The sequence below is a fragment of the Acomys minous genome, assembly GCF_964271855.1.
Source record: "Acomys minous genome assembly, chromosome: 17".
Lineage (NCBI taxonomy): Eukaryota > Metazoa > Chordata > Mammalia > Rodentia > Muridae > Acomys > Acomys minous.
This window is the reverse complement of record NC_140500.1, coordinates 1279333-1295118: the sequence shown is the minus strand read 5'-3', so window position 1 is coordinate 1295118 and position 15786 is coordinate 1279333. Positions and strand designations below refer to the sequence as shown.

At 42.9% G+C, this 15786-nt stretch overlaps 1 protein-coding gene and 1 pseudogene across 6 annotated transcripts in view; one reads left to right on the top strand and one right to left on the bottom strand.

Moving 5' to 3' along the window:
* Positions 1–15494, bottom strand: part of CAPRIN2 (caprin family member 2) — a 54280-nt gene extending 38786 nt beyond the window's left edge. For all 5 annotated transcript variants that reach the window (XM_084764857.1, XM_084764858.1, XM_084764860.1 and 2 more), the window contains exons 1-4: positions 15398–15494; positions 14305–14520; positions 10180–10242; positions 1864–1950 (exon numbers count right to left, since the gene is read on the bottom strand). In XM_084764857.1, coding sequence (XP_084620983.1) covers positions 1864–1950; positions 10180–10242; positions 14305–14481 — 327 coding nt within the window. In that variant the 5' untranslated portion in view covers positions 14482–14520; positions 15398–15494. The remainder of the gene's footprint in view (positions 1–1863; positions 1951–10179; positions 10243–14304; positions 14521–15397) is intronic.
* LOC311588175 (large ribosomal subunit protein eL33-like) lies at positions 6175–6931 on the top strand (annotated as a pseudogene). The gene has a single exon. The product of its transcript is annotated as a large ribosomal subunit protein eL33-like (transcript).
* Positions 15495–15786: the final 292 nt, after the last annotated feature.

The window sequence follows — 15786 nt, the reverse complement described above, 5'->3', positions numbered from 1 at the left end:
ACCTAAGATAATGGATTCTTGCCAAGGGACAGAAATCACCAAAGAAAACAAGAAGAATGTAGTTAGACTGAGTACAAAAGAAAAAGATGTTCCACAAAGTATAAAAGTGGCAACAACAACAATGAAAAAAAAGCGTAACAACAGCCCGAAAATTACCAGAAAAAGGATCAGGAAGGTAATGGCAAACACCTTCAGGGCTGGACTCAAGAGGACAGGCTCAGGGCTGGAGAGATGCTCAGCAGTTGAGAGCAGTTGTTGCTTTGCAGTAGACCCTACGTTTAGTTCCCAGCACGCACATGGGGGTTCATAATCATCGCTGACTCCAGTTTCAGGGATCCTGGAGCCCCCTCAAGGCCCTAGGTATGTACATGGTACATATATCTACACACACATATAAATACACACAGAAAATAATCTAAAAAACACTTCAAAGGGATGACGAGTGGCAAGTTCTAGACTACTGTCAAATCACAAGGGGAAAGAAATCTAACGCAGTGGCCAGGTATGGTGATGAACACCTTTAATACTAGCACTTGGGAAAGTAGAGGCAGGCAGAGCTTGAGTTCTAGGCCAGCCTGGTCTACATAATGAGTTCCATACCAGCCAGTGTTAAATAGTTAGACCCTGGCTCAAAAAGGGTGGAGGAGAGAGAAAAAAAAAAGGATAGAAGAGAGAGGATGGGAAAAGGAGAAGGAGGGAAGGAAGGAGGAAGGGAAGGAGGGATGGATGGATCTAAAGCATAGGCAGCAAGTAAAAGTGCTTTCATGGAACCACCATAATTTGCCAAGGTAGGTGCTATCTCTAGACCACCATGGTGGAAAAAATGTATCAGCACCCTAGGAAAAAGAATACATCTTTCAAAGGATGAAAGAACTCAAGGTCACATCCTGGCTCTGACTTATTGGCCACTATTTTTAGTAAATTCCATTTGTAATGAACCTAAGACTCCAAACCTATGAAACAGCTATTGTGTCTCCAACTATGCTTGAATAAATCCTAGTGGAACTACACAGACACCAGCATCTGGTCGTGTTTTTAGAAAGATTTAAATCTTGGACAGAAGAGATGGCTCAGTGGTTAAGAGTACTATCTGTTCTTTCAGAGGTCCTGAGTTCAACTCCCAGCAACCACATGGTGGCTCACAACCATCTACACTGGGATCTGATGCCCTCTTCTGTCATGTAGGTGTACATCAGATAGAGCATTCGTATACATAAAAATAAATAAATATTTTTAAAGTAGCACATACCACTCTTAAAGTAGACCTGGGTTTGATTCCAAGCACTCACATGACAGCTCATAATCATCTGTAACTTAATCCCAGAAGACCTAAGAAACTCTCCTGACCTCTGTGGGCACGAGGTGTAGATGGTGCATGTAACAAGCATGCAGGCAATGCACTCATACACATAAAATAAATAAATCTAAGAAAAGAAAAGACGTAAACATCACAGCTAAGGAAAAAAACTAAGCAGAAAATAAAATGTGACAGAACAACTTTGAAATGATAAAAACTTTAAATATTATACAAATATATCTCTACCTAGCTAAACAAAGAGGTATAAAAAAATCTATTCATAGTCAAGTAGACCAAACCTAAATAAATCCAGTAAAAAACTGAAAGTAGGCTAAAGCTGGGCACAACGGTGCACACCTATAACCTAGATACTCAGGTGGCTAAGGAATGAAAGTCACAAATCCCAGGCTTGTCTGGGCTCTGCAGTGAGTTGAAGGCTATCCTAGGCAGCTTAGTGAGACTTCCTCAGGATAATACCAGCATGACATCAGACGAATGACAAGCCAACAGGCATTTCCTTCCAGGTCACTTGTTAAAATGGTTCTAAGTAATTAAAACACACTTACATCTTGGCTCAGTGCAGAAAAGGTTTTCTGAAGCTCCTTGGCAAATTCCAAATTATGAAGTACTTCTTCATACTTTTCCACTGCTTCCTACCAAATTAAAAACAAAACAAAACAAAACAACAACAACAAAACAGCAAATCAGCAGCAATCTCAGAATAACTAAATGTTCTTTAAATTGCTTAAGGGCTAGAGAGATGGCTTAGTGGTTAAGAGCACACGCTGCTCTTCCGGGGGATCTTAGTTCCCACAACCACATCAGGCAGTCACCCATAACTCCAGCTGTACAACATCTAACAACCTCTTCTGGTCTCCATGGACACCTATATACATGTGCACATACACACAATTTTCTGAAAAAAAAATGATAAAGGAGACAAGATTCTATAAGCTAGAAAAGTGCTTAATGGGGCTAGAGAGATGGTTCAGAGGCTAAGAGCACTGGCTGTTCTTTGTGTTTATCTTTCTGTTGGTTTGTATTTGGTTTTTTCAAGACAGGGTTTCTCTGTGTAAACTTGACTGCCCTGGAACTCACTCTGTAGACCAGGCTGGCCTCAAACGCAGAGGTTTACCAGCCTCTGCCTCCCTGTAATCTGTGCAAGCCTGTGATCCTGCACTCGGGACGCAGACAGAGGCAGATCTCTGTGAGTCTGAGACCAGCCTGCTCTGCAAAGCAAGTCCAGGACAGCCAAGTCTACACAGAAAAACTCTGTCTCAATAAAACAAAAAACAAAAACCTCATATGTCCTCCCGGCAAGACTTAAACTGTGATTCCCCTGCCTCAATCCCTCAAGCACATCTTTAGATATACCATCATGCCCTGGTCAGTGAGGTGGTTAAGTGGGTAAAGGTTTTTATTGCCAAACTGAAGACTTGAATTTAAACCATGGGACCCACATGGTAGGACAGAACGAATTCCAGCAAGTTGTCATCTGGCCCACCCACCCACATCTATACTTGTAACAAAATAAATTTAAAAATAATAAAAAAAAGAAATCCAAGTTCTAATTCTGGCTTATATCTATAGCATATAAGTTACAGATATCTATGGATTTTAAGAACACTAAGCCACTAAAATTCCTTCCTCAATATCATTCACTACTCAAATGTACTAAAATAATAATACAGTCTCATACAGGAGAACAGCAACTGTGAAACATCTACAATATGGTGGGGAAATGTGTAAATAATTACAATGTAAGGATGTAATTACATTGTTGTAATACAACAAAGTACTATAACAAGTCATATGAAAAATGTGTGAACAATTGTCTGCAGCAGACATCCTAAGTACTGTGACAAGACACATCCTACTGAAATTAAAGAAGCAGTATTTTTTCTTTTAAGATTTCATGCATGAGCTGGGCAAGGTGGCACATGCCTGTAATCCCAGCACTCAGGAAGCAGACACAGGTGGATCTCTGTAAGCTGAGGCCAGCCTGGTCTACAGAGTGAATCTAGGACAGCCAGGGCTCTGTCTCAAAAAACAAACAAACAAAAAAGAGATTTTATACTAGAGGGGAGTATATTTAAGAGTACCTGATGCTCTTGGGGGAGACCTAGGTTTGGTTCACAGCACCATGTGGTGCCTCACAGCCACCTGTAACTCCAGTTCTAGGAGATCCACAGACATCAGGCACATTCATGGTAGAAATACACATGTGCAGGAAAAACATTCATACTCATAAATTTAAAAAAAGAAAGATTTCATACTCATACAAAAATGTAATCAGAGAAGAGCTAAGCTTGTCCAGGTGATTTAGGTCTTTGTGGAGAAAGACAAAGGTCAGTTTGGGGCCAGCTAAGATGGGCCACTGTGGTAAAGGGACTGACTGCCACACCTGAGCTTGGACTTAGACTTTCAAGGAGGAAGAAAAGAACTAACTCTCATATGCTATCATCTGGCCTCCACATACAAACACACCAAGTAAATAGATGTAGTTTTCCTTTTGTTGTTTTGAGACAGGGTCTCACTATGTAGGCTCTGGCTATCCTGGAACTCGCTATGTAGACCAGCCTCTGCCTCTTGAGTTCTAGACTTAATGGTATGCCACCATGCCCACGCCCTTTGTAATTTCAAATGAAGGAAGAAAGGTCAATTTAGAACAGAACAAGTTATGGAGCTTATTCAAAAACTGAGAGATTCCTAGTAATTAAGACAGTGTAGCAGGACCAACAGACTGCTTCGTGGCGGAATGACCACACAGTAGGAGGAATGAACAGACTGTAGGTTGTTCTCTGACTTCACATACATGCTATAGCAGGGAACACCCACACACCCACAAAATAAGTAAACATATATTAAAAATATGTACACACATTTACAAATGGTACATTATTTTACTCCTAGGTGTTACTTAAAAAAACATACATATACATATACGTCAACATACATAGAAAGATTACTCGTGGGGTTGAGATGGCTCAACAGTTAAGAGCACTGGATGCTCTTCCAATGGACCTTGGTTCAATTCCCACCACCCACATAACAGCTCACACTGTCTATAACTCCAGTTCCTGAGGACTTGACACCCTCAAACAGATATACATGCAGGTAAAACACCAATACATATAAAATAAAAAAAAAATCATTTAAAAGGATTACTCATAATAGTCCCAAATAAAAATCCAACTATGCAAAAACTGATAAAACACTGCCACCCACCACAAAACAGAAAAACCTCAAAAATATTGTGTTAAATGAAAGAAGCCAGACACAGTTCTGGGAATCTGGTTCCCTGGGATCAATTCCTAACGCTATCCCCTGCCAAAAAAATGTTGTCATGGCTCTATTTAAAAACAGAGACCAGATTCAAAAAGTCTTTATTTTAGAGACTCAGCAGTTAGGGGCACTGGCGGCTCTTCCAGAGAATCCCAGTTCAATTCTGAGCATCCACACTGCAATTCATAACTCCAGTTGCAGGAGATCGAACACCTTCTTCTGGCCTCCGAGGGTGCTAGGCACAAGAGTCACACAGACATATAATGCAGACAAAACACTCATACACATAAAAAATTTTTAAATAATTGTTTTGGTGGTGGTGGGGTTTTTGTTTTTGTTTTTGTTTTTGTTTTTTTCTTGCTTTTTCGAGACAGGGTTTCTCAGTATAGCCTTTGTTGGGCTGGACTCACTTTGGAGACCAGGCTGGCCTCGAACTCACAGTGATCCACCTGCCTCTGCCTCCCAAGTGCTGGGATTAAAGGTGTGTGCCACCACATATATATCTATATCTATATCTATCTATCTATCTATCTATCTATCTATCTATCTATCTATCTATATATATATACATACACACACACACACCAGACTGGACTTGAACTCACAGAGATCTGCCTGCCTCTGCCTCCCAGGTACTGAGATTAAAGATGTGTACCACTACACCTGGCTATAAAATAATTTTTAAAGTCTTTACTTTGTATGAAATTCCCAGAAAAGGAAAATTTACAGAGATAAATACAAATGAAAGGATAAAGGGGAACCTCAGAAGTTAACAGAATTTTCTAAAACTGAATTGTGGTAATATAATTGCCTGACTGCACAAATATGCTATAAATTAATTTGCACATGAAGGTTTCTCTTGTGATAGGTACCTATTTTTCAGTACAGCTGCTAGAAAAGTCTGATAAGCTGGGTTGAGTAGAGCACTGACCTGGCAAGAGCAAAGCCCTAGGTTCAATTCCCAAGATAACAACAAAATTCTAATAGTAATAAATCTCTATAACTATATAGAAAAAACTCCTAAATATCCTTCAGTATAAATGACTACAGTAATTCTAAAAATCAGGCATTTATCTATAAAGTTAACTACAAATGAACTCTATAGACCAGTGGTTCTCAACCTGTGGGTTGTAATCCCGTTGGGAGGGCTGGAGAGATCACTCTGCGGTTAAGAGCACAGGCTGCTCTTCCAGAGGTCCTGAGTTCAATTCCCTCAACCACATGGTGGCTTGCAATCCTGTTGGGGTTGCATATCAGATATCCTACATATCAGATATTTATAATACAATTCATAACAGTAGCAAAATTACAGTACGAAGTAGCAATGTAATTATTTTATGGTACAGGGTCACCACAACATGAGGAACTGTATTAAAGGGACACAGCATTAGGAAGGTTGAAAAAACCACTGCTACAGACTAATGATTAATGTGGTCCCTAAACAGTCTTTCACCTGTCTAAATATATAAAAGTGATAAAAGTTGAAATGTTTATATTATCAAAAACAACTAAAACTTTCATCTATTCATACACAATAAGTAAAAAAAAAAACATAGCTACTTACATTAATATAAATTGAGTGAATAATCCTAAATAGAATGAAGACAAACTGTAAAATATATAGCAAGTTACTGATTATAAGGTAGAAAAAGGGAGGTGAGCAAAGTTTTTGCTTCTGAACTTTGGGGGCCGATTTCTGGGGCCTGCTGGGAACAGGACTTGTAAAATGCAACTATGTCTGGAAGGCTGTGGTACAAAGCCATTTTTGCTGGCTACAAGCAAGGTCTCCGGAACCAAAAAGAGCACACAGCTCTTCTTAAAACTGAAGGTGTTTAATTATGCCCAGGATGAAACTGAATTCTACTTAGGGAAGAGATGTACTTATATGTATAAAGCAAAAACCAACACAGTGACTCCTGCAGGCAAACAAAACAAAGCCAGAGTGACCTGGGGAAAGTAACTCGGGCCCGTGGAAACAGTGGCATGGCTCGTGCCAAATTCCGAAGCAACCTTCCTGCGAAGGCCATTGGACACAGAATCTGTGTGATGCTGTACCCTTCTCAGATGTAAACTAATGGAAAGTAAATAATAAAAGTGGGGGGGGGGGAAGGTAGAAAAAGAAGCAGGTCTATCAGATTAAATAGAAACAGGTTTTGTTAAAAACAAATGCAGGGGCCAGGCGTGGTGGCACACGCCTTTAATCCCAGCACTCGGGAGGCAGAGGTAGGTGGATCGCTGTGAGTTCGAGGCCAGCCTGGACTACAAAGTGAGTCCAGGACAGTCAAGGCTACACAGTGAAACCCTGTCTGGAAAAAAAAAAAAAAAAACCAAATGCAGGAAAAGCTGGGCGTGGTGGCACACGCCTTTAATCCCAGCACTCAGGAGGCAGAGGCAGGCGGATCTCTGTGAGTTTGAGACCAGCCTGGTCTACAGAGCAAGTCCAGGACAGCCAAGGCTACACAGAGAAACCCTGTCTTTGGGAAGGAAGAAGAAAGAAAGAAAGAAAGAAAGAAACAAACAAACAAACAAACAAACAAACAAGCAAAGCAGGGGCTAGAGAGCCGGCTCCATGGTTAAGAGCTCTTGTTGCTCTGCAGAGGACCTCAGTTCAACTCCCAGCACCCTCATGGCGGCTCCTAACCACCCAGAACTCCAATTCCAACGGATTCAATATCTTCTTCTGACTTCCGAAGGCACTTATCTGTGTAGTACACATACATCTATGCAGACAAAATAATCACACAAAAGAAAATGATTGAGCATGAGAAAAAGAAGGGAGAGATTTTAGAGTCACAGTTATAAAAGAGAAAAAGAACCAGGAAGGAGCTTCAGAGGTGTTTGTATGAATTACTTGAGACAAGATGAGCACTGATGCTTGTTTTATTATCTACTTGACTTATGGGGAACATTTTGTCAGAACCATATTATTTCATAATAGAAAAGCAAAGAAGCTCTTTAACTATATGGGCAGAAAGTACAATGAAACTAGAAGGAGTACCACTCTACACCCTCTCAAGGGGCAGCAATATTCGCCAGGCACTGTCTCCACTTCCCAGCCTGTACCATTCTTCCTTCTCGCCACCCAGTAATGAAATGTCTTTCGATCTGGGCCCTAGGACCAAATTCAATTAGGCCTTCGTAACAAACCTTACTCTGTGATTCCTCTTTTATGTTACTGTGTGTGTGTGTGTGTGTGTGTGTGTGTGTGTGTGTACACCCATTGGTGTTTTTTAGGGTTTCTTTCTTTTAAATTTTAGTTCAGTGTATACGAATGTTTTGCTTGTATGTGTATCTGTGTACCACTTGTGTGCCCGGTGGCCACTGAGGCTAGAAGATGGCATCAGATCCCCTGGAACTGGAGTTACAAAGGCTGTGAGCCACCATATGGGTGCTGTGTATTAACCCTGGTCCTCTAGAATGGACCAGTAAATGCTCTGAACTGCTGAGCCATCCCTCCAACCCCAACAGTGATTTTTAATGATTTTTAATGATACCGATGTGTGTACAGGTATGTGCGTATGAACACTGATGAACAAGATGCTCCGGACCTAGAGTTACAGGTAAGAACTGACTGATGTGGAGACTGAAAACTAAACTCACGTTCTCTGTAGGAATAACCACTGAGAATCCCTCCAGTCCTGTACTGCTTTTGTTTTCTTTTTGTTCTTTCTTTTTTTTTTTTTTTAAAACAGGTTCCACTGGCCTGGAACTTCCAAAGAAGCTAGCATTCCAGTGCTGGGGTTTCAAGAATGCATCACCACACCCAGTTTTGTTTTGTTTTTTTAAGATTTATTTATTTATTTATTATGTATACAATGTTCTGTCTGCATGTACACCTGCAGGCCACAAGAGGGCATCAGATTACATTATAGATGGCTGTGAGCCACCATGTGGGTGCTGGGAATTGAACTCACGACCTTTGGAAGAGCAGGCGGTACTCTTAACCACTGAGCCATCTCTCCAGCCCCCCACACCCAGTTTTTTACATGGACTCTGGGGACTGAGCTCGGGACCGCAGGCTTACACAGCAAGACTTACTTGAGTTCAGTGATACATGCTAACAGAACACTTTCTTCTGGAATTCTTACAAAGAGAAGCTTCCACATTTTAAGTTAGTGGACAGCACATGAAAACACCAAGGAAATAAATGCTGGCTGATTAGCCAAGCCCCTTCACCAGCTGAAGGGTACACCATGCTCAGAGCTCACACAATGCAAAGCCAAGCCTCACTGGAATCAATTGCTATACCATAGAACTTCTGGGTCAGAGAAGATGACAATACAGCAAGGAGGAAAAGGCCTGGAATGCCTAAAATCTACAAAACATAACCAGTCATTTTAGTTGAAAAGATAACAGGCCCAAGAGCAAGCTCAAATAACTCTGGGGCTAGAAGGACTGTCCTTCAGCAGTTAAAAAGCACCTGCTTTCTATGGATTGGGCTCTCATCACCCACAGTGGACAGCTCAGAACTGCCTGTAAGTAAGTGCAGCTTCAGGGGAGCCAGTACCTCCATAGGCTCCTGCACCAACGTGCACATACCCACACACAGACATTCATGCACAGACATACATTTTAAAAAATTAATCTTAAATAATCTCAAGGACATTTTGTCCCTTCTTAAAAGGCAGAGAATGTGATCAAGCCAAAAGCAAGTATCAATAAAGCATTTTTTTTAGTCCATATTGCAAAAGCTCTCCATAAATTAGATAAAAATAAAAATTACCAGGTATACCATGAACAAATCAAACATGTAAAAGAAAAAACTTGTAGCTGGGCACGGTGCCTCTTATGTCTGTAATGCCAGCATTCAAAGTGTGACGCAGAAGTATCACTGTGAGTTCAAAAGAAGGAAAATTATAGTCAACAGTTAATTTTTAAAAGGCAGGGGACAGGGGCTGGAGACATGGCTCAGCAGTTAAGAGCATTAGCCGCTCTTCCAGCGGACCCTAGTTCAATTCCAAGCACCCACATGTCAGCCCATAATTGTCTATTCTGTAACTCAAATTCCAGTGGATCCAACTCTCTCACACAGACATATAAGTATGCCAAATACAAAATTTACATTAAAATAATTTTTTAGAGGCAAGGGGCATAGCTCAAATATGAAAGAAATTAAAAGAGAACAACTGCAGAATCGTGAGACAAAGCTACAATGAACAGACTTTAGAATAGAAAGGCATCAAGTCTTCTCGGCATCAAGTAAGTTTCAATGTATATGGAAACTCGTCTAACTTGTGCTATTTATTTAGCCATATCCAACTAACATCATGCAATAAGACAGCAAAAATAAAGCCTGTCTGCACATTCTAAGAGACAAAAGCCACTGAGGAAAACCAGTGGGTTCTATCTGCTCTTTGGTCTGTCAAGGTCTACAGTTGCACTAAATTCCTGTCAAGTCCTATCAAGAAAGGAAGCCAGCCAGGGGCAGTGGCACACACCCTGAATCCCAGTACTGGAAGGCAGATCTCCTGTGAGTTCAAGGCCAGCCTGGTCTACTTGCAACCAGGGCTATATAGAGACCCTATCTCAAAAAAACAAAACAAAAACAACAACAACAACAAAAGCAGACCAGTAACAAAGGATGTTACACCACTTACCAGCTGGTCTGGGTTAAGCTGCTCTCCATTTTTTAGGCGATCTTTATAATCTTCCAGTTTGAGCTACAAAAGAAAAACATGTATCTATGTATAATCTGATAGGAAATGAAGCAAGCAATATTTTTTAAAATAAACTAGTGTGCCAGACTACAATTGCATACAGGCAGAGAGCAACTGTATGAGTTCAAAGCCCAGCCAAAAAAACAAAAACAAACAAACAAACCAGCCCATAGAGCAGCAGAACCCTGCTTTGCCCCATGTAATCAGTCTAGCAGATCCTAGGCAGACTTACCACAATTTGGCTGCGATTTTACGAACCTGACCAATGGAAAAAGAGAACATCCACCTAACCAGGGCTGACCTTGGGCTCCAAGAATCTGTCTGACTTCATAAATGTAGCAGCCTCAGCTCTAAGAACAGGTTGGACACCCTAAGTACCAACCACTGTAGCTGGGCTACACTGAACCCGACACCTTAACTATCTCAGTTACCTCCTACCCTGGAAACAGGAAGGTGAGTGCTTCCAAAGAGGTGAACACTCGCACATCAGGGGGCAAACCTGACCAGGAGTAAGCAGGGGACAGAGCTGTGACAAGCCAGTGTGGCAGATGTCCCATTCCTCCACTCATTTAATGCTCACAATTCTGAGACAAACACTAGTCTCTCAGCTTAGATTGGGGGGGGGGGGAGAACAGGTTATGGGATAGAGATCCCACCACCTATGAACTCAAAAAGCCTCATGGGACTAACTTTCTAAGTGAACAACAGAATTACTAGAAATTCGCTGTCCCAGCAAAATTTATTCAGCAGTTAAGGCTCATTTGGGAGAAAGAACTACAGTGGCATTGTTAGGACTATAAGCTCCTCACTATATTGAAAAGCATTGTTGAACCTGAAGTTTCCCAAAGTCAGGCACAAAAGCAGCAAGTCTGTGTGTTTGGGGTTTTTGATATGTGCAGCATGAGGTGTGAGAGGGAGTATTTAAAGGATTCGCTGAAGCCGGGCGTGGTGGCACACACCTTTAATCCTAGCACTCGGGAGGCAGAGGCAGGCGGATCACTGTGAGTTCAAGGCCAGCCTGGTCTACAAAGTGAGTCCAGGACAGCCAGGGATACACAGAGAAACCCTGTCTCAAAAAACCAAAAAAAATAAATAAATAAATAAAAAATAAAGGATTCGCTGAAGTTACCTCAATTAGAATATGAAAATATCAGCACTGATAAAATATTTTATGGGAAAATATATGGCATGCGAACACGATGCATGGAGCTGTCAGCATGCTGGGATAAGTTCACTGCTATTAATTAGTATATGTCTAGTGAATTAAATTTCTATATTAGCTTGTATGCTTGTTACAATTAACTGTTTCTAGAATCTTTAAGTACAGGCGTTTAACTTTTTAGAAAAATATTACTCTGAAATTGCAAAAATTAAGTCTTTTAAACATTTAATTATATGTATCTATGTGAGGATATGTGCAAGTAAGTGCAGGTGCCCTGGGAGGCCAGAGTCTTCACTGGATAGTACTCCACCACCACAGCAGAATTGAAATTACAGATAGTTTGTAAACTGCCTGATATGGAAGTGAGAATTAAACCCAGGTTCACTACAAGAGCTCTAAGTAAGTCTGTTGTTGTTGTTGTTGAGACAGGGTCTTTCTACGTAACTCTGGCTTTCCTGAAACTCATCATGCAGACCAGACTGACCTTGAACTCAAGAGATTTGCCTGCCTCAGCCTCCTTAGTGCTCAGATTAAAGGCATTTGCCACCATGCCCAGCTTTCTGCATATACTCTTAACCCTTAAGCCATCTTTCCAGCCCCAAATCTTTTTTTTTTAAGATTGATTTATTTATTACATATACAGTGTTTAGCCTGCATGTATGCCTGCACACTAGAAGAGGGCACCAGATCTCATTATAGATGGTTGTGAGCCACCATGTGGATGCTGGGAATTGATGCCAGGACCTCTGGAAGAGCAGCCAGTGCTATTAACCTCTGAGCTATCTCTGCAGCCCCTCAATCTTTTTAAATCCTTAGTGTATGTGTATGTGTGGAGGTAAGAGGACTTGTGGGAGTTGATCTTCCACTGCAGGATCCTGGGGTTGAACTCAGGTTATCAGGTGTGTACAGCTTCACCAGCTAAGCCATCTCAGCAGACTGACTTTTCCCCTCTTAATGGCTTCTATTTATAATCAGTCTACTTAAATAGGGTCTTAAATCAAGCATATGCCCCAACCTAGAGGTGCTCAGCCTGGGCAATTTAGTCCCAGAGATATCTGAGGTTATCACGAATTGCAGCATCTGGGGGAGGTAGACAGTGCTTCTGGTGTCTTTTAGGCAGATGCCAAGACTGTTGATAAATATCCCACAATGCTCAGGGCAGCTTCTCAGCAACAAGGTTCTCAAGCTGTGGGGTTACATATCGGACACATACCAGATGTCCTATATATCAGGTATTTATATAATTCATAATAGTAGCAAAATTACTTATTAAGTAGCAACAACTTAATTTTATGGTTGGGAGTCACAACTTGAGGAAGTGTATTAAAGGGTCACAGCATTAGGAAGGCTGAGATCCACCGATCTAGCACAAAAGACCAGTGGCATCATAGATGACCAGTTTTGTACTAGCTCATGTATGTTTCTACAAACTGTTACCTGCTCAACTGTGTGGCATTTTCATAATAGTTAACTTCTCATAGAAGTACCAAAATGTAAAGCTGCCTTTCATACTAAATTTGTTAGTTAAGAAAATACATAAGGGCTGGAGAAATAGCTCAGAGGTTAAGAGCACTGGCTGCTCTTCCAGAGGACCTGTGTTCAATTCCCAGCACCCACATGGCAGCTCAAAATTGTCTGTAACTGCAGTTCCAGAGGAGACACTCTCACACAGACATACACGCAAACCAAACACCAAAGCACATAGAACAAAAAAATACATACATACATAGAAAATAAATGGAAAATAAAGTAAAATAAATTGCAGGCTTCTCCTATATTGGGTTTTCGATTTTAAAATGTTTTCCTAGAAGCAGGAAACAAAGGCACTGGTATGAGCAGACAGGTATTTAGAATTAAAAGAGGCACTATGGTTTACCTGGATAATACAGGGTTACACATATTCAGTTTCTCCACTGAGTAAAGTTGTTAGTGCACCTCCACCAACAGACCCTGCACTGACTAGCTCTCAGGGTTAGGGAACACGCGCTGACCCAGGCACAACCATTCTGTCATGCCAGCAGTCCAGTGCACGCATCTCGAAGATGTACAGAAAGTGATGAACACAAGCCACCAGTCACCCAAACTCAACCTCTTCACACCTCTCCCCTGAAAAACAACCTTCTTCCCCACACGGTGGCAGCAACACATCTTTAGTTGTAGCCCTCAGGAGGCAGAGGCAGGCAGATCTCTCTGAGTTCCAGTCCAGGCTGGTCTACAGAGAAACCCCGGCTCAAAAAACAAAACCTTCCTAAGTTTTTGGCACACATTTTAAGAGATACTTATTCAGCCTTACCTGTCAAAAGCAGATGAGAAACATGGCACAACTGTGTATCCCAAGGGACTGTTTCACAGGCTAAATGACTCAGGAAATGGAAAAATTATTTGGATCTTTACCACACCACTTACTTACTATAACGTCAGGCTGGTAAGAATCCAGGTCTCTTTACAAAGCTGTGTTTACAATACTTTCACCAACCAATCTTAAACCAGTATCTGACAGTGGAGAAATTAATGCTGAAATATTTTTCTAGCTCATGATAAAATGCTTCCAATGACTGCAGCAGCACTGCAGTCACAAGGAAAACGAACTGAAACACCACGCTAGTCCTTATCTGGGATAAGATACAATAGCATAACGCAAGAAACGAATCAGACCTAAAACAGCAAAGTCTTCAAATGTTTCAAAAGCAGTACGTCTAACAATTTTACTGTGAAGAATACTGTTATTCAGCTGTGTTGGCAAATGAAACAAGCATTTAGCCTGGATGGTTGTTTTCTGGCAACCAAATCTCAAGGTCATTTCATTTGCAGGAAGATCTACTCTCTAATATAAAGAGTATGTCAGCTCCTTAAGCCTGGCCCCAGGCAGTGCACACTCAGGGCGGGGAGGGGTAGAAAGTTACCTTCTTCTTCTCGATGTTCCTAATTTTGTGTTTAAGGCACATGAGTCCATTATCAATATAGGTCTCGTATGCCTGGGAAGGAGACGCAGCAGAACTCAGAGCAGACTGTGGGGGGCTCGGGGCCGGCTGGCTTTCCCCGTGCTGGTTGTGGCTCACTTGGTGCTTGGCTGACTTCATATTTCCCACTCTTCCCTCCTCTGAATGGCCTGAAGGTGACTGGGAACCAAAAAGCGATGGAGAGAGTTGCACCACTGAAACAGATGAGGCTAAAGGATGGGGGACTAAAGGTGCACGGCGAGCTTTAACAGCGTCTCTAGGAAGCCTTTCTTTATAACGTTCTTCCCCAGAAACGAACTCAAAGCATAATGGTGCTTCAGACAGCATACTCCCAACCCCTACACTAAGGTAATTGGCCACAAGCAATAGCCAATAAAGACAGCCTATGCGTAGGGAAAATGTAAACTATAGGAACGTTTCCAGAAGTTCTATTTCCCACATGGAGAAGAACTGCCAAGCAAGCAAAAGGCTTCTGATCAACTCATTCTAAATAATCTCTACGGTCATCAGAGAGTCGGGGGGCCGGGGAATGGGGGCAGGGAGTGGTGAGTTGGGGGGAGGGGCGCTACGATCACTTTCCACATTAGCACCTCCTTACCTGAGCTTTTACTCCAGCCCCAACTTCAACCTAACACTAAGACTAAGTGAACCATGTTTCTTGATCAAGAATGGTAACGTCTCTTTGGCTGCACAGGGGCCTAAGTGCATCCCCTGGATACGGTAGCCTAGTCTTTCTCACAAACTGCACACCGAGGTTGCTTCCAGTTGTGTGTGCTTACACTAACTCACAGCCACTCACTCCCACTGCGGCAAGCCTTGCCGCACCAAGGGACCGAGACACTAAGTGTCGGGCACTTCACCTCCATTCCGGAATCCCTCCCTGCCCCTAAGGAGCAAAACCAGAGCCAGAGCCCAAGCGCCCTCTGGGGTTCTGCAATGCCGCTGAGGAGCGCGACCCCAGAGGACTAAGGCACCGCGCTCCTCCACCCCGCCGCGGCCGCGCAGACCCGCCCACCCCGCCGCAGCCATGCTTCACCTCCCGGACTGCCTCCGAAAGCACGCGGGAGCCCGGCGCGCCGCGACGAGAGCCACACCACCGCACTCCTCCTCCTCCTCCTCCTCCTCCTCCCGTCCCTCCCTCCCTCCCTCCGCCCTCCTCAGCTTTAGCCAGCAGAGGCCGCCGACAGAGAAGCGGGGAGCTCCGCCGCTCGCGCCCAAGTGCTCCGCGCCAGGAGCGCGTAGCTTATGTAGGCCGCGCGCGGGGCGACCACGCCCAGACACCGCCTACTTCCGGCTCTCTGCCCCGCCCTCCAGCCCGCCTGCTCCCCTTTGGCGGCCTCGCCTTCCGGGGTCCCCGCCCACTCCTCGCCCCTCCCACTCTCGTGCTTTGGGCCGCCCCCTTCCGGTACCGGGACCAGCGTGGGG